Source organism: Chrysochloris asiatica, unplaced genomic scaffold, assembly GCF_000296735.1.
Source record: "Chrysochloris asiatica unplaced genomic scaffold, ChrAsi1.0 scaffold00409, whole genome shotgun sequence".
NCBI classification, from domain to species: domain Eukaryota; kingdom Metazoa; phylum Chordata; class Mammalia; order Afrosoricida; family Chrysochloridae; genus Chrysochloris; species Chrysochloris asiatica.
Window position 1 is genome coordinate 1,460,802 of NW_006408927.1, and position 17,657 is coordinate 1,478,458.

At 53.9% G+C, this 17,657-nt stretch overlaps 2 protein-coding genes across 2 annotated transcripts in view; one reads left to right on the plus strand and one right to left on the minus strand.

Annotated features, from left to right (window-relative positions):
- Positions 1-9,445, plus strand: part of APC2 (adenomatosis polyposis coli 2) — a 30,901-nt gene extending 21,456 nt beyond the window's left edge. The window contains exon 14 of the mRNA XM_006876722.1: positions 4,549-9,445. Coding sequence (XP_006876784.1) covers positions 4,549-9,445 — 4,897 coding nt within the window. The remainder of the gene's footprint in view (positions 1-4,548) is intronic.
- A 3,865-nt stretch (positions 9,446-13,310) lies between these two features.
- LOC102829698 (chromosome unknown open reading frame, human C19orf25) lies at positions 13,311-17,443 on the minus strand. Its single transcript, XM_006876748.1, has 2 exons — positions 17,314-17,443; positions 13,311-13,516 (listed from the first exon to the last, which is right to left on the minus strand). The coding sequence occupies exons 1-2, from the start codon at positions 17,441-17,443 to the stop codon at positions 13,311-13,313; spliced, it is 336 nt and encodes a 111-aa protein (XP_006876810.1).
- Positions 17,444-17,657: the final 214 nt, after the last annotated feature.

Consider the following 17,657-nt stretch of genomic DNA (forward strand, 5'->3'; position numbering starts at 1 on the left):
TTGTTGTGTGCCGTGGAGTTGGTTCCGACTCATAGTGACCCTGTACAGGGTTTCCGAGGCTGTAAATCTTTACGGGAGCAGAAAGCTTTATCTTTCTCCTGCAGAACAGCTGGTAGTTTCGAACTGCTGACCTTGCAGTTTGCAGCCCAATTCGTAGCCACTACGCTACCAGAGCTCCTTATTACTAATGAATACAAGTTATAAAAATTTTTTAAATTACCTATTTCTGTCTCTATGCTAAACTATTGTTTTAATACAGATACTATGTATTAAATAATAAATGCTTATTTGTAAAATAAATAAAACTTGCCTACTTTAGTACCTATATGTTGTTGTTAAGTGCCATTGAGTCGATTCTGACCCATAGTGACCCTGTATAGAGTTTCCGAGAAGCAGCTAGTAAGCTTGAACCGCCAACCTCGCAGTTCAAACAGCTGTGCAGTCTGGTGCCTTAACCCACAGCGCCACACCAGGACTCCTCAGTACCTATATACTTGTACTGAAATTGGTTTATTAAAATATTAATGAACACCAATGTTGTTTAGTGCCACCGAGCTGGTTCCGACTCATAGCGACCCTCTATAGGGTTTCCAAAGCCGGAAATCTCTGTGGAAGAGCTGGTTGATCTGAACCCAATACTGTTAACAGACCCACCCAGAATCTACGTGGCTATCAGGGTTTCTAATGAAAATAAAATTGTTCTTAACAAGTGCCGCTGAGTTGGTTCCGACTCATAGCGACCCTCTGTAGGGTTTCTGGAGTCTTGGTGCAGCGCTGTAGGATAAGAACTCACCCAAAAAATCAATGTGAACTATAAGGTCGGTGATTCAAACTCCAACTCACCAGCCGCTCCTTGGAAACTCTGTACAGGGCCACTATGAGCTGGAACCAACTCAGCGGCACTTAATACAACAGCAACAACATAGGATTTCTCAGGAGTGACTGGTTAGTCTGAACTGCCGACCTTGTGGTTCAAATGGACCTATAGTGCCACACCAGGACTCCAGTGGGGAAAAAAAGGATTAAATAATATAATAAATAACATTTATTAAACTTAATATAATCTGCTTGCTTATTAGTTATATTAAAATTTTTAAAAATGCATTTGCTAATTAAAATAAATAAAATGTCTTTCAGTGTTATCCTGTGTTGCATTTTCAAGGAGTAATTGGTGGATTTGAATTGCCAATCTTGTGGTCCAGTGTGTACCTTATAGCACCACACCAGGACTCCAAAATAAATAAAATAGTACTAACTAAACAATATTTATAATAAATATGTTAAATAAAGACATCAACTTGAGGACTGAGGTGTGCCTGACCCAAGCCATGGTATTTTCAGTAACCTCATATGCATATGAAAGCTGGACAGTGAATAAGGAAGACCGTAGAAGAATTGATGCCTTTGAGTTATGGTGTTGGAGGAGAATATTGAAAGTGCCAGGGGCTGCCAAAGGAACCAACAGATCTGTGTTGGAAGAAGTGCAGCCAGAGTGCTCCTTGGAGGCCAGGATGACCAAACTTCATCTCTCATACTTCAGACATATTGTCAGCAGGGACCAGTCACTGGAGAAGGATATCATGTTTGGTAAGGTGGAGGGTCAGAGAAAAAGAGGAAGACCCCCCCCAATGAGATGGATCGGCCAGGACCAGATGGACTCAAGTGTGGCAACAGCAGTGAGGTTGGCCCAGGACCAGGCAGTGTTTCGTTCTGCTGTGCATAAGGTCTCTATGAGTCAGTACTGACTCGATGGCACCTAACAACAACAAATGTTAAATAAAATTAATAATTTAAAATAATCAACATCTGCTTATTTTCAGTACTGACAGGATTATAGTATACCTAAATCAAACCTAGCCTGCTGCTACTGAGCTGTGACCCATAGAAACCCCACATAGGGTTTCTGAGCCTGAATCTTTATGGGAGCAGACAGCCTCATCATTCCCCTCTGGAGCGCCTGGTGGGTTTGAACTGCCAACCTTGTTGTTAGCAGCCTAACACCTAACTCACAGTGCCAGCAGGACCCCTTATTTGTTATTGTTAGGTGTCATCGAGTCTATAAGGACCCCTTATAGTTTTATTAGAATAAGTAAAATACTTATTTATTGAATAATATTAATATAAACCATCAATGATTAGCTACAAATACAACATATTTGTCACAGTAAATAAAACTCATTCACTTTCGTACTTAAACTAAAATGTGCTTAATTTAAAAATAGCTGATTAAAATCAACAAATAAAAATAATTTTAATCTGAACTATGTATTGAAATGGAATCCTGGTGCTGTAGGATAAGCACTAGACCACAAAGTCAATTTGATCAGCAAGGTGGCGGTTCAAACCCACTAGCCACTCCTTGGAAACCCTATACAGCGTCACCCCGAGATGGAACACACTTGATGGCAGTTAGCAACCATTCTTGTAATAGTCTAAAAAATAGTACTTATTTTTAATACATATATTGTATTAAATTTTACTTAACAAATAAAACATTTATTTTTAAACTTGTTATTGTGAATTGAGTGAAAGTTTACAGAGCAGATCATCAGTTTCACATTCAGTAAATCATAGACTTTGTTTCATTACCAGGCTTGCAATCTCCTCCACGTGTTAGCAGTTAACAGTACTTTCCTCTGTTCACTGTAACCAGCGCTCTCCTCAAGGTGTCTGCCACTGTCTTCCTCCTTCCTCCGCTAACCTTCCTCTTGTATATTGCCTGCCCTGGATACCCATATTAACAGGTGTCTACCCTCTAGCTTGTAAATAATTTACCCTCTCCCCCAATAAAAATATTTATTAAATAACACTAAAGCAAATTACATTGATTTGTTTTTGTGTTTAGCTACACTAAGATGGTGTGGCACTATGGGTTAATGCGATGGACTGCAAAGTCTTATTGAATTGCAAGGTCAGCAGTTCTAGCTCCCCAGTCGCTTCTTGGAAACCCTATACAGACTCGCTGTGACTCAGAACTGAGTGGATGGCACCACCACCACCATCACCAACAACAACAATAAGATAGATCTAACAACAAGATATTATTAACATATTTATTAAGTAAAAGTTTACTGTTTATTAAATAACAGTTATATTTTCTGTTTATCTGTATTTAAATGTTATTATCATAAGTAGACATGTTTATGTAAATAATTGCTTACTAGATAATATTAATAACTAATGCATATTGTATGTTAAAATTTTAAATTATATTTATGTTCTCATACTAAAGTACTTTTAAAAGTTAATAAGCATAGATTATTTATTGAACAGTTTAAATATTTATCACCTGTAAAACAAAGTAAAGTTTACTCATTTTGAATGTTTATGGGCTTACACCTGGAGTACTGGTGGTAGTGGAGGATAAGCAATGGACTAGTAAGAGGAAGATCGGTAGTTCAAGCCAATCAGTTTCTCAGAAGAAGAAAGATGAGGATGTACGCTCCCATAAAGATTAGCTCTATATGCTAAGCACTGGACTACGCACCAGCCTCTCCGTGGGAGAAAGATGACACTTATTTTTAAAAAGCCTCAGAGATGAATCTGAACCCGCTAGCAGGCACTTAACGACAGTAACAACAAAGAGGTACTGCCTCAGAGACCCTGTGCAGGGCTCCTGTGAGGCGGAATTGACTGGATGATGGTACTGGGTTTTTCTTTGTTCTTTTAACATCTGTCGACACGGAATCAAAACAGCACCTCAAAAAATTAGAAAAGAAGTCAGGATCACTGAGTGGGAATGATTCAGTAGCCCCTAACAACACTAACTAAGATTTATACCCCGTAGGGCTCCTTCGGGGCCAACTCTATGGTAGTGGTAATGGGTTTGTGCTTAAGTTATTTAAGATAAATTGTGTATATTTATAATCAGTACTACTTACTAAGCATTATATATAATAAGTAATATTCAATATTTATTAAAGTGAATAAAATTTATTTTAAATAGGCCTATTAAAACTAGTCAAATAACAAATATAACATAATGTATAAATTAAATTTACTTATTTTCATATTTATTTAGACTAAAATCTTAAAATATTTTTAAAAGTATTATATTTTAACAAGTATGTATTACTTATTTCTACTGTGTTTACATGAAATTTTTATTTTCTAAAATAATAGTTATTAAAATTATACTTATTAAACATTATTAACAGATCATGGGGAGCTAGGTGGCTCCATAGGATATGCACTGGACTGTAACCCACAAAGTTGGAGCCTACCAACCACTCTTCTGGAAGGATGAGGCTCTTGGCTCTCCCAGAGATTTAAAGACTCAGAAACCTTATACAGGATCTGTGAGTCAGAATTGACTCCACAGCACTTAACAGCAACATTAATAGATACTATTTATTCTTTACGAAAAAAAATTATAACATGGATTACTGTAGTGTAAGTCTAGCCTATGCACTATTGATGTGTATTTGAAATTCCATCTTAACCAGGTGTCTTATGTTTCACGTGCATATCTCTGGGGTGGGTGAGGACGGGATGTGGTGGGGCCGTGGGGGCTGTGGGTGACGTGCCCTCTCCTCTCCCCACTCCCAGGCAGGTACTTCGAGACCACAACTGTCTGCAGACATTGCTGCAACACCTGACGTCACACAGTCTTACCATCGTCAGCAATGCGTGTGGCACACTCTGGAATCTGTCCGCGCGCAGCCCGCGAGACCAGGAGCTGCTCTGGGACCTGGGTGCAGTAGGCATGCTGCGTAACCTGGTGCACTCCAAGCACAAGATGATCGCCATGGGGAGTACCGCCGCCCTGCGCAACCTGCTGGCCCACCGACCGGCCAAATACCAGGCGACGGCCACTGCTGTATCTCCCGGCACTTGCGTGCCCAGCCTGTACGTGCGCAAGCAGCGGGCGCTAGAGGCTGAACTGGACGCCCGGCACTTGGTTCAGGCGCTAGACCACCTGGACAAGAAGGGTCTGCCCACTCCCGCTCCCACTCCCAAGAAGCCACTGGCACCCCTGCGGCACCTGGATGGACTGGCCCAGGACTACGCCTCTGACTCCGGCTGCTTCGACGACGATGACGCACCCTCTCTGGCCGCTGGAGCCAGCGCCACCATGGAGGCCCCCAGCCCGGCTATGCTGTCCCTTTTCCTGGGTGGTCCCTTTCTTCAGGGCCAGGCGCTGGCCCGTACCCCGTCCAACCGCCGAGGCCCAGAGCCAGAGAAGGAAATGGCCGGCGGGGAATCGGCCATAGCGGCTAAGGCCAGATTGGCCCTTGCAGTAGCGCGCATCGACCGATTGGTGGAAGACATCTCCGCCCTGCACACCTCTTCTGATGACAGCTTCAGCCTCAGTTCAGCAGGGGAACCCGGACAGGAGGCGCCGCTGCCGCCGCGTGAAGGCCGTGCCCAGTCCTGCTCTCCCAACCGAGGACCCGAGGGGACGCGACGCGAGGCGGGCAGCCGGGCCCACCCGCTGCTGCGACTCAGAGCCGCGCACGCCAGTCTGTCCAACGACAGCCTCAACAGCGGCAGTACCAGCGATGGCTACTGCCCGCGGGAACACATGAGGCCCTGCCCGTTGGCCGCACTGGCCGAGCACCGCGAAGACGCCCCGTGTGGGCCTCCACGACCCGGCCGGCTGGACCTGGATCATCCGGGCGCCCGGGTCGAGACTGCAGCCCGTGAGCCTGCCGACGCCCGAGTGCGCACCATCAAGTTGTCGCCCACCTATCAGCATGTGCCGCTGCTGGAGGGCATGGCCAAGGCGGGGGCCGTTCCTGCTGCCCGCACCCAGGCCTGGCTGTCGGCCGAGGACCCGACGACCTCGGAGACCCTCCCTACGCTCGCGGCGGGGGACACAGCAGCTCTCTGCCTGTCTCGCTGCAGCTCCCTATCCTCGCTGTCCTCCGCTGGGCGTCCGGGCCCCAGCGAGGGTGGAGATTTGGACGACAGCGACTCATCCTTGGAGGTGCTGGAGGAGGCCGATCCTGGAGAGGTGGCACCGGGCGTGGGTTGGCGGGCGCCTGGGGCGTCACTGCCCGTAGCCATCCCCGCGCCACGGCGGGGCCGAGGCCGAGGCCTGGGCGCCGAGGATGCCACGCCGTCGAGTTCATCAGAGAACTACGTGCAGGAGACGCCCCTGGTGCTGAGCCGCTGCAGCTCCGTGAGCTCTCTGGGCAGCTTTGAGAGCCCATCCATTGCCAGTTCGGTGGCCAGTGAGCCCTGCAGTGGGCTGGGCAGCGGCACAGTTAGCCCCAGCGAGCTTCCTGACAGCCCCGGGCAAACCATGCCACCCAGCCGCAGCAAGACGCCCCCGGCCACAGGACCGGGCCCAGGAGAGCGCGGCGGGGGTGCCAGTCAGTTCTGCCTTCAGTGGGAGAGCTACGTGAAGCGCTTCCTGGACATCGCCGATTGCCGTGAACGCTGCCGCTTGCCGTCCGAGCTGGACGCCGGCAGCGTGCGCTTCACAGTGGAGAAGCCGGATGAGAATTTTTCTTGTGCTTCGAGCTTGAGCGCGCTGCCCCTGCACGAGCACTACGTGCAGCAGGACGTGGAGCTGCGCCTGCTTCCACCCGTGCGGCCCGAACGCGGAGGCTTCGCTGGGCACCGCCGACCGGAAGAGGTGGGCGCTCGGCTGGAAGGGCCTGCGCCCGCGGCCCCCCGGGCCTGCACACCCGCCTCAGTCCCCGCAGACTCAGAACTGGAACTGCTGCGGGCATGCCTGGGTGCTGCTGTGCCTGCCCGAGTGCGCAAGGTGGCCTCTGCGTTGGTGCCTGGACGCCACCGGGCCCTGCCCGTGCCTGTGTACATGTTGGTGCCTGCCCCGGCCCGCGAGGATGACTCGGGAAGTGACTCGGCCGAGGGTACGCCTGTCAACTTCTCCAGTGCCGCCTCTCTCAGCGATGAGACGCTGCAGGGACCCTCCCGGGAAAGGCCAGACAGACACACGTTGGCTGGACGCTCCACCTCTTCCAGGCAGGCCTCAGGGCAGTGGCACAGAGCCAGCGGTGTGGGCCGGAGTACGGAGCAAACTGGAGGGAAGAACAGGAGCCGAGCGGCTCTGGAGCTGCCCTTAGGCCGACCCCCCAGTGCCCGCTCAAACCGTAACGGGCAGGACCGGGCGCACGGGGACGGGGCGCTGCAGTCGTTGTGTCTGACCACACCCACCGAGGAGGCCGTGTACTGCTTCTACAATGACTCTGATGATGACGAGCCAGCTGCCACGGCTGAACCCCCTCGACGGGGGTCTGCAATTCCCCGGGCCGTGAAGAGGGAGCGCCCCAAGGCCACACCCAAGGCCGCACCTCCTGCCCTGCCTCCCACCAGGGCGCACCCCAGCCTCATTGCCGATGAGACGCCACCTTGCTACTCGCTCAGTTCCTCGGTGAGTTCTCTTAGCGAGCCCGAGCCAGAGCAGACAGCGGGCCGCCCCCGGGCTTCAGGGGTCAGCAAGGGCTCAGATGCGGCTGCTGGCCGTGGCCGCGGTTCGCCCAGCCAACGGGATGAGCAGGAAGTGCTCCGGAGCTGCATCGGCTCCGCAATGCCCAGGCGCCGACCTCCTGCACCCGGGTCCCGACGTCGGAAGCCCGGAGTAGTGCGGCCAGCAGCCGAGGTGGCCCCGGAGCGTGGCGAGGAGGCAGCGGGGTCCGACCGTGGCGCCTCAGATCTGGACAGCGTCGAGTGGCGAGCAATACAGGAGGGCGCCAATTCCATCGTCACTTGGTTGCATCAAGCAGCAGCTGCGGCAGCCACCCGCGAAGCTGAGTCTGACTCGGTCCAGTCCCATGCAGCAGCACCCGTTGCGCACAGGAAGGGGCGGCGGCCACGCGGGGAGGGCCAGGCCAGCAGCGTGGGGCGGCCAGAGAGACGGGCTGTGGCTGACCGCGGTGGCACCGAGCAGCCACGCAGCGCTCAGAAAGCCACGTCTGACGTGCCTGCCGTGCTACGGGGACGGACGGTTATCTACATGCCCAGCTCTGCCTCCCGGGGACAGCTCAGAGGTGGGCCCGGGCCCCGCGCCACCCCACGCAAGCCAGGGCCGCCAAGTCCCGCTCAGCCGGCCGCCCCCGCCCCGCTCCCCGCCCCTGGACCCTCGCGCTCTCGCAGCCTGCACCGGCCCGGCAAAATATCAGAGCTGGCACCGCGCAGTCCTCCACAGAGGAGTGCCACGCCGCCAGCACGCCTGGCCAAGACGCCCTCGCCTAGTTCCTCGCAGAGCTCCACCGCTGCCCCTCCAACATCCAAGAAGAGCCCCCCGAGTCCCCCGCCTGGGCCCTTGCCCGGGCCTGGGGCCTCCTCGCCAGGGCCTAAGACGCCCGCGCGTGCGCTACTGGCCAAAGCGCACAAGACTCAGAAGTCACCAGTGCGCATCCCATTCATGCAGAAGCCTGTGCGCCGTGCTCCCCCACCAATCGCCAGGATGGCGCGGGAGCCAGGACCCCGAGGCCGCGTGGGTGCTGAGGGGGGCGCAAGTGCACGCGGAGGCCGCCTGGGCCTGGTGCGCGTGGGCTCAGCGCGCTCCAGCTGTAGTGAGTCCTCCGAACGCTCGGGCTTCCGGCGGCAGCTGACCTTCATCAAGGAGTCACCAGGCCTGGCGCGCCGCCGCCGTGCAGACTTAGCCCCGGCCGACGCTCCCGGGACCCCGCCGGCTAGCTCGCCCCGCCGCGGCCGCCCTGCGCTGCCCGCCGTTTTTCTCTGCTCCTCACGCTGTGATGAACTCCGCGCAACCCCCCGGGCGACCACGACACGCACCCCCGATGGCCGCCCGGGGCCCGGACCCGCAGCGCGACCGCCTCGGCGCACCAGTTCCGAGAGCCCGAACCGCCTGCCGGTGCGTCTGCCGGCGCCCCGGCCCGAGGCCGTTAGGCGCTACTCGTCGCTCCCGCACATCAGCGTGGCCCGTGGACCAGATGCCACGGGCCCATTGCCCATGGCTGACACTGTCCGCCGCGGCAGCGACGGCGAAGCACACGTCCTTCCCAGGGTGTCTTCTCCGGGCACCACGTGGCGGCGCATACGCGACGAGGATGTACCGCATATCCTGCGCAGCACGCTGCCCGCCTCCGCCCTGCCGCTGGTGGATGCAGCCGTGCCTGAGGGGACCCTAGGTGGGACCCAGGCAATGCGCAAGACCAGCGATGCTGTTGTTCAGACCGAGGACTTTGCGACCACTAAGACCAATTCCAGTACCTCCCCAAGCCTGGAGAGCCGGGACCCTCCCCAGAGCCCGGCCGGTGGCCCTGGACCTCTCGGCAGTGATGTGGATGGGCCCAGCCCACCCAAGGCGTCCCCTGCTACCCCCTTCACCCACGAGGGCCTGAGCGTCCCCGCAGGGGGCTTCCCCGCCAGCCGCCACGGCTCGCCCAGCCGCTCAGCCAGGGTACCCCCTTTTAACTACGTGCCCAGCCCTATGGTGGCAGCGGCCACCCCAGACTCGGCCGTGGAAAAGGGCCCCGCTACTGCCCCCGTGGGCCTCCTAGAATAGCGACCTAGGTCAGCCGTCTGGAACTGTCTCTCTGAGCCCTGCTGCCTGGCCTAGTGGCCCTGTGGGCCCACTTCCGGTCAGTCCCGCTCTCAGAGGCCCAGCCTCTCCTGCACTGGGCCTCACAGCTTCTGCCTAAATGCTCGCTTCTGCTGCAGGGGCTGCGGGAGGAACGGGGCTGCCGACCACTATCTAGCTCAGCAGCAGGGGCCAAGAGATCTCAAGATCTCCTCTTCCACTCTCATGACATGGAAGTCCTTAGGAATGGCTCTTGGACCCCTGGGGCTGCCCACCACAGGAGAGGGGACTGTACCACAGAGGGGACGGGTGGGGGCGCCTGCCAGCTGGGTACTGCGCTCCAGAGCCTGTAATTACGGCGCCTGTAATTTGTTAATAATGGCTCTGTGGGTTTGTTTGGGTTCTCAGCTCTGGCTTGGGCACGGGGTGCAGCAGAACCCCACAAAAGGACTGTCTCCAGAAAGGGATGTCAAGGAATTGGTATGCCCGCGGATGTGCTGGTGTGTGGGGTTAGCAGCTTGGGGAGTAGGGTATCCAGACACCCTAGACTTGTGCACCCCTAGAAGGGAAGAGAGAGCTGGCGGAGACACTGGGCGGGGCTCCTGTGTGGAGGAGGCTCAGGCCCAGGCTGACATGCCTGGCTTCTTTATAATTCCTGGGAGCCAGGAATGACGGGCCGTGGGCTGGGACAGCCTGTGCCCCCTCCCTTGGGCTCACCCTCTAAGTGCAGGGGGCCTGCACTTTCGAGGGCGGCTGTGTGTCCACTCTTATATGTGGCAGCTGGTCCTGTCATTTTCTTCTTCTGAGCCATCTTCATTTATGGAACCCCCAGATGGGTGCTCAGATGGCCTTCCCTTGGGACGGCAGTGTGTGGGCATCAAGTCTCATTCTGGACTGAATGTTGGGATCTTGGCAAGGTGTGGCTGTGCCCAGGACATGCTGGGGTATTTGCCCAGGGACTCAGAGGCATCGACATGCACGTCTTTCTGCAGAAAGACCCAGGCACGTCTTTTCTGCAGGATCTCAGAAGGGTCTGCTCTTACAGCAACCTTGCAGAGTGGCTTGCTGGCCTTCTCCTGGGAGGAGGAGGCACGGTTTTACCAGCTGAGTCTTCTTGTGTGTTGCCATCAGTAGAAGGAGCTCAGGACTGTCCTGCCCCAGCCCCCAGTGCAAAACGGCTAAGACCAGGGGCTTCAGCGGCTGGTGGAAGACGAGTGGATTCATGACAGCTTCTCCCAGGTGGGGAAGGCACAGACCTGCAACTCAGGTGCCACCATTGGAATGGTCTCCACCTGGGCACCTCAGATGCTGTGGGTTCCAAGATACGTGGTCTTCAAAGATGGATGCCCTGAGCTAAGCCACATGGGATGCTGAGTGGTCACTACCCTGGCCAGCGGCTCTAGGCTGTACAAAATGCTCTTTGTGTGGCAGGAGGGTGTGGCCCAGCATGGTGGTGACCCTGGGTTCCTGAGGTCGGGTGGGGCATTACAAGGGGCCCCACCTGTCTTCTGAGGACACCCAGGTCTTGTCTGCCCCTGGGCCTTGGTGGTCCCTGTAAGGGCAGAGTCTCTTTGGGACCTTTGCGAAGTTTGGGTTTTGGGGACTGCATGCTGTTGACGCTCTGATGCGTGTGCTTCATTTGAGAATCAGGAGGACACGTGGAGACAAGAGCAGAGCCCGTGTGGCCTGCTGCGCGTGACGCCTCTGCCTCCCCACGTGGGCTGTGGCTGAGAACAGAGGTACTCACAGAACCCAGCGGGCAAGCTCCTCTTCCCTTCTGTAGCAGGGTGTGCCTGCCAGCCATCCTGCTGTGTCCCACGGGCACTCCAGGCCCTAGAGGTGGGCACAGTCACACTGTACAGTCTAGCCCATGCAGGGGTAGGGGTGCTATCGCAGGAGAAAGGGGCCTCATGTGTGGACAGCCAATACAAGGTCAGGCTGAGGAACTGAGGTTCTATAAAGAAAATGATTCTCTCCCAACATCCCTTCTAGGTCCTGAGACCAGATGAGGGTAGGGCCGAGCGTCCTCTGCTCGAACACTGATACCCAATCCCCCTCAACCCTAACCAGCTGGATGACCCCTCCTAACCCTCCACTAGGTGGGTACTGAATTCCGTTGACCCACACTCCATCTGGTTGAATTCCGTTGACCCACACTCCATCTGGTTCATTACCCCAACCCCGCTGGGTCCCCACGCAGTATTAAAGGAAACCTGTATATAGCGCCCCATGTGTCCAGCCCCTTGTCTGGCCGAGAGAAAAGGTGGAGCGGGCATAGGACTCTTAAGCACCTTTAATAAAAACGCTGTTGAATCAACTGCCCAACGCGTACCTGCAGGCCTCTTTCTTCATGTGATGGACATATGACTGACTGGGAGTTGGGGACCTTCATTCACCACAGAAGCAAAACCGAGAGTGAATACTTTGCTGAGGCAGAACCTACAGGGTCAACTGCACTGAGCCGTGGCTGGCTGGGCTGGAATCCGGCTTGGTGAGCGGGGGCCCTGCTAGGGAGTCCACAGGGGTGTGACGCTCTGTCTGGGGACCACCAAAGACAACTGACGTTATTGGGCCGTTGCTGGAAAGCTATGGAGTCCTTACAAGTTGGTGTCTTTGCCCATGTCTTCAGTGGGGGTTCTGGAAGCAGGCTGAGAAGGCGGTTCAGGTGATAAGACTTTTGGGGGTGCTCTGGACAAGGAAGGAGCCCTGGTGGTAAAGGTCAAGCGCTCAGCTGTTCACTGCACGGTCAGTGGTGGGAAGCCCCCAGTCGCTGAGGAAAGCTGAGGAGTAGGTCTACTGTCCTATAGGGCTGTTGTGCATTGGGATCCACTCTGAGGGAAGGAGTGACTCACACCCTGGAGTTAGTCTCCCCATGAATCTGGGGGTCAGCATCACACCCTCATATCCATCACTTACTGGCTTCAGTCCCTGCACCCCTCCACTCCGTTGGCTCTTCAGTGTCTCTGTGTAAGGCAGCTCTGTCATCCAAAGGAGAAACCCCGGGGCTTCCTGCCATCTGCAGTCGCCTGCTGTGGGGTGATCTGGGCCGAGCAGCTGTGTCCACTACAGTGTCCCCTCACAGCACTCCGCTCCATGGCTACTCCATGGAGCGGGGTCCGTCCAAGCACTATGTCTCCGAGATTCCAGTGACTGCTCTACTGAATACTAGTCTCAGGGCAAGGCGTCACGCTGGAGGCACAGGCTTTGGTGGACCACAACACCCACTACCATGGACAAGTTTGGCACTTTCTGAGTGCCACGGCAGGGACCAGGGGCACTGTCTGGGTGGCTGGGTGACGACATTGGACCTGCAGACAGGTGCGTGTACACTGAGCACTGTCGGTGCTGCCTCAGGCTTGGCAGAAGCATCTGAAAGGCGAGAAGACAACCGGAAGGGGTGTCCCCAATAAGACAACACTAGTCCAAGACATGGGTGACACAGAAGACAGAGCCAGCTTGGGCTTTAATGGCGTCAGCCTGAAGTGCTAGGACCCAAGCAGTGTCTGAATCCCCGTGGCTGCCAGGTGGGCTCGGAGGGCATTAGGGACTTACTGGTGAGCAGACTGCTGGGAAGAGCCCCTATCTGTGGCACTTTCATGCACCCCCCTCTGCCCTAGTCCCTGGATCTCCAGGTCCCTGGGCATGCCTAGGCCACAAAGTTCCCAGTAGGAGGGCCACGACACAGGAAGCCTGGCGTCTGCTGTGGGGACCAGGAAGCCATGTCTGAGGTGTACCAGGTGACAGGGTGCTTAGGTGTCTGCTAGGTCAACAAAGAGGGGCGGAGAATTCACAGTGGGGGCCTGGAGCGGACAAAAGCGGTTGTCTTGGAGTGCACTTTCCAGGTGGTGGGTCAGCCCGAGGGGGTGGCCGTGGGCAGCACTGTCTGGGCCACCTGCCCCACGCTTCGCTCCAGCTCAGCCCCTGCCTGCCGCAGCTCCTCACACTGGCCCCTCAGTCCTTGCACTGCTTCCTGCAGGCGCTGGTTGATGGCCACGTAGGCCTGGCTCTGCTCATAGAGACGCTCGTGCCGCACAGTCCTGGCGGGGTCTGCGGGGTCTGCAGAAAAACAGGACCGAGTCATTGCCTGAGTCCACGAAACGAAAACACAGTCACCTGCTGTGGAGTCCCCTCCTGGGGGCCCCCTTATAGGTCGGAACTCTGCTCCACAGGGTTTTCAGAAGACTGCCTGCTCTCTTCTGAGGTACCTGGGGTTCACCCAAATGGCCAGACCTTTGGGATAGCACCTGAGTGGGACAGCACAGGAGTCGTCCAGGGACCGAGTCCAGGCTCAGGCACACAGTAGATGCAGCCTCAGGACAGTGCTGGATTTCAGCCGTGGCCGTGACCTTGGGCCACCCTCCTGTTTGACAGAACTTTCTGGATAATAGAAATGTTCTCAATTGACACCAATGCAGTAGCCACGAGTGGTCTTTGAACACCTGAAATGTGACTAGACTGACGAAGAATTCAGTTCTTAACGTTACTAGTTTTAATTCGCAGTCCATGTGGCTGATGGCCACTACAGTGGACAGTGCAGGTCCAGTGTGGGGATTTCAGCGGGAACTCGATGCTATGCTCACATGGTGTCCCTGCTCTCTTTGATTTGGTGCTAGCCAGTGCTGCGCCCTGATGGCCACCCGCACCCCGTCACTCTTGTTGGGGACCACTGACTTGATTCTCACTCAGAGCGCCCAGGCGACAGAGAAGAACTACCCCATAGGGGTTCCTAGGCTGTCACAGACCCACTGGCCTTACCAGTTTGCCGTACTGTGGTGGCTTGTGTGTTGAAATTACCAACAAGGGCTGGACAGGTTTCCGCAGAACTTCCGGACTAAATGAGACAGACTAGGAAGGAGGAGTGAGTGGCCCACTTCTGAGGGGTTAGTTCCTAAGAATCTGTCACTAGCAGTGGAACAAGGTTGGAAATGCTGCTGGAAGGCGAACCCCTGAGGCTGAAACACTCAGAATGCACGTGGGGAAGAGCTGCCTCCTCCACGTTGAGTAGAACGTGATGACCGTGGATAAAGCCACATTTTTAGGACCTTCATTTGCTGATGGAGCACAACTCACAATGAGAAGAAACAGCTGCAAACATCCATTACTAATGAGATCATGGAGTGTACAAAGTATGACCCTAGAGAAACTGGAAGCCCTTAAATGGAATGCAGACTCTAAGTATTAGGGAACCACAGTGAACGAGTATTGGTTATTGTGAATCAAACTACCATATGGTTTACTACGTTGAGAACGCCAACTCAAAAGGAATGGTGTCATCACCATCAAAAAGAACATTTCAAGATCTGTCTTGAAGTACAACGCTGTCCGTGATAGGACAATATCCAGGCACCTACAAGGAAGATTAGTTAACACTGCTAATATTCAAGTTTATGCACCAACCACCAAAGCCAATGATGAAGAAATTCAAGAAGTCTACCAATTTCTTCCGAGTACTGATGTGTCACTATAGGATAAGCCCTGGACTACTAACCACAAGTTCAGTGGTTCAAATCCACCAGCTGTTCCTTGGAAACCCAATCCAGGGTTGCTATGAGTTGGAACTGACTAAACAGCACACAACAAATCACCAGCACGGGCAACCTCTTTAGTGTAAACCTGATCAAACATACAATCGAGCCATTTACGATGACTGCTGATAAGCATGTGAAGGGTAGAAGCAAAAAGGAAGGCTCGATAGTTGTAAAACATAGCTTTGGTGACAGAAACATTAGAGATTGAAAGACAGAATTTTTACTGCAAATACCCTCTCAACAACATAAATGGCAGCTATACACATGGACCTCGCCAGATGGAATGCCCAGGAATGAAAATCGACTACATCTATGGGAATAAAAGTTGGCAGAGCTCAGGATCATCAGCCAGAACAAGGCCAGGGGCTGCCTCTGGAACAAACCATCAAATGCTCACACACAAGTTCAGATTGAAACTGAAGAAAATGTAAAACAAGTTCATGAGAGCCAAAATACAGTAAGTATTGTTCCGACTCGTAGTGACCCTGTATAGGGTTCCAAAGCTGGAAATCTCTAAAGGGAACAGAAAGCCTCATCTTTCTCCAGTGGAGCAGCTGGTAGTTTTGAACCCCACAAACTTAACAGACCAACCCATAATCCACTCAGCCACCAGGGTTGCTAATGAAAACAGAATTGTTGTTATTAAATGCCGTTGAGTTGGTTCCCTGATTAGTGTTTCCGAGGCGTTGCTGGTGAGCTTGAACCACTGACCTTGTGATCCAAACCGACCTTGCCTTCTAGAGCATTTTCCTGCAGGGTCACACCAGGATTTAGAATTCCTCTCAAAAGATGACTTAAGACATTGGACTTTAATGACCATAGACCAGAAATGCTGTGGGACGACATCAGGAGCAGTACTTTAGGACTAAGGTCCCCCGACCCAAGCAGTAGCGTTTTCAATTGCCTCATATGTGTGTGAAAGTTGGAAAATGAATACGGAAGAGTGAAGCAGAATGGATGCACTTCAAGTATGGTTTTGGAAAAGAAATTTGAATTTAAATGGACTGCCCTAAACGGAGCAGATCTGTCTTAATGAGGAGACTTCGTCTCAGGTACTTTGCACATGTCAGGAGAAACCGTCCCCTGGAGAAGGACACACACTTTGTAGAGCATCCCTGAAAGAGCAACTTCCCAGTGACATGAAGGAACATAGTGGCTGTGACACTGGACTCAAACACAACTGCGAGGATCACGCAGGCAGCGTTTTGTTCCGCTGTGCGTGGGTAGCTCTGAGTCAGAACCGACCCGACAACACCTAAAACATCCATCTTTATAGCAGTAGATCACCATGTCCCTTCTTCCATGGAGCCACTGGTAGGTTTGAACTGCCAACCTTCTGGTAAGCAGCCAAGCACTCTAACCCTAACCCAGGACTCCTTACTGGATTCTAAATTTAAAATTTCTGCTTTGTTCATCTCTCTAAAGTATTGTCAGGGTCTAGCACATAATAGGTGCTCAGTAAATGCACCTCACTCAACATAATGACGCGTGTGCCCAGCACTTTAGTTGTTGACCTGATTCCACCTTCTACAACGAACGGGGCTTGACAAAGTTTTCCTGCAAAAGGCCAGATGGTAAATCGTTTCAGATTCGTGGGGGTCTCTGGGCTACTCAACACTGCTGTTGTGGCAGACAAGCAGTGATGGACAATATGTCAATGTGTGGGTGTGGTCTGTGCTAACAAAACTTTATGTAAAAGCAGGTATGTGGAGCACCTCCTGCGTATCAGAGCGGAACTGCACGCCAAAGGGTTCTATTTTTCAGTGTTGGTATAGAGAGAGAGGGCTTCGAAGAGCTCATGGGAAGGCAGGATTCAAGGATAATGAAATTTTCCCACTAACTTTTTGAGCCCCCTTGCATGATCCTGCGTTCCACCCCTGTGGGGCTTTTAATGACTGACTTTTCAGAAGCAGCTCACCAGGCCTTTCTTCAAGGTGTCTCTGAGTGGGATCGTACCTTCCAGCCTTTCAGTTAGCAGCTAAGCACATTCACCTTTTGAACCTGGGCACTCCACAAAAACAAGCGATTTACCGTGGGTTCTAGTTTGCAGATGACCCGTTATAAAACGACCCTCTGAAGATGAGCGCCACTTTAATGAGGGAGACTTGGAAGGGAGAAGGAACCTGACTGGGTAGTGATTTAGATGAGGTCCCAGAAGGTAATCCTTAGACGGGAACTCAGGTGATGGCATTTGTTGGGGGGCTTTGGGAGGCGGACCTGCATAGGGAGGAAAGGCACCTTCCATGGTTCCACGGGGCCTGCAGGGTAGGATTGGGGTCCCAAGAGGCGTGCCTGCTCCCCTGCTGGGGCCTGGGCTCCCCCTACCTTCCGGGACCAAGGCGGTGAAGACAGGGTCCGCTGCCAACGCTCCCCGCACGTCCTCCAGGACCTGCTCCACAGTGGGGGGCGCCGGGCGGGTGGGCAGCACCACGCGCTTCTTGGCCTTGGAGCCCATCTCTGCAGGGAGAAAGGGAGCAGTGACCAGGACACCCACTTCTCAGTCTCGGCTCCGGCTCCGCGAACTGCTACGTACCGGTCCGAGGCCTGCGGACAACCCGCCCCGCCCCGCCCCTCCGTCCGCGAGACCCCACGTGGCACGGGACTGCACCGGCCCGCTCAGCTTCAGCCTCAGTTTCCCAGCAGAAAAACCCACCGCACGCCACCACTCC

What these genes read in the sequence shown, in the direction of transcription:
- LOC102829698 (XM_006876748.1), bottom strand. Translation starts at nt 17,443, where the DNA reads ATGGGCTCCAAGGCCAAGAAGCGCGTGGTGCTGCCCACCCGCCCGGCG. An exon ending in CACCGCCTTGGTCCCGGAAG is followed by an intron (nt 13,517 to 17,313) that starts GTAGGGGGAGCC and finishes GTTTTTCTGCAG; the next exon opens with ACCCCGCAGACCCCGCCAGG.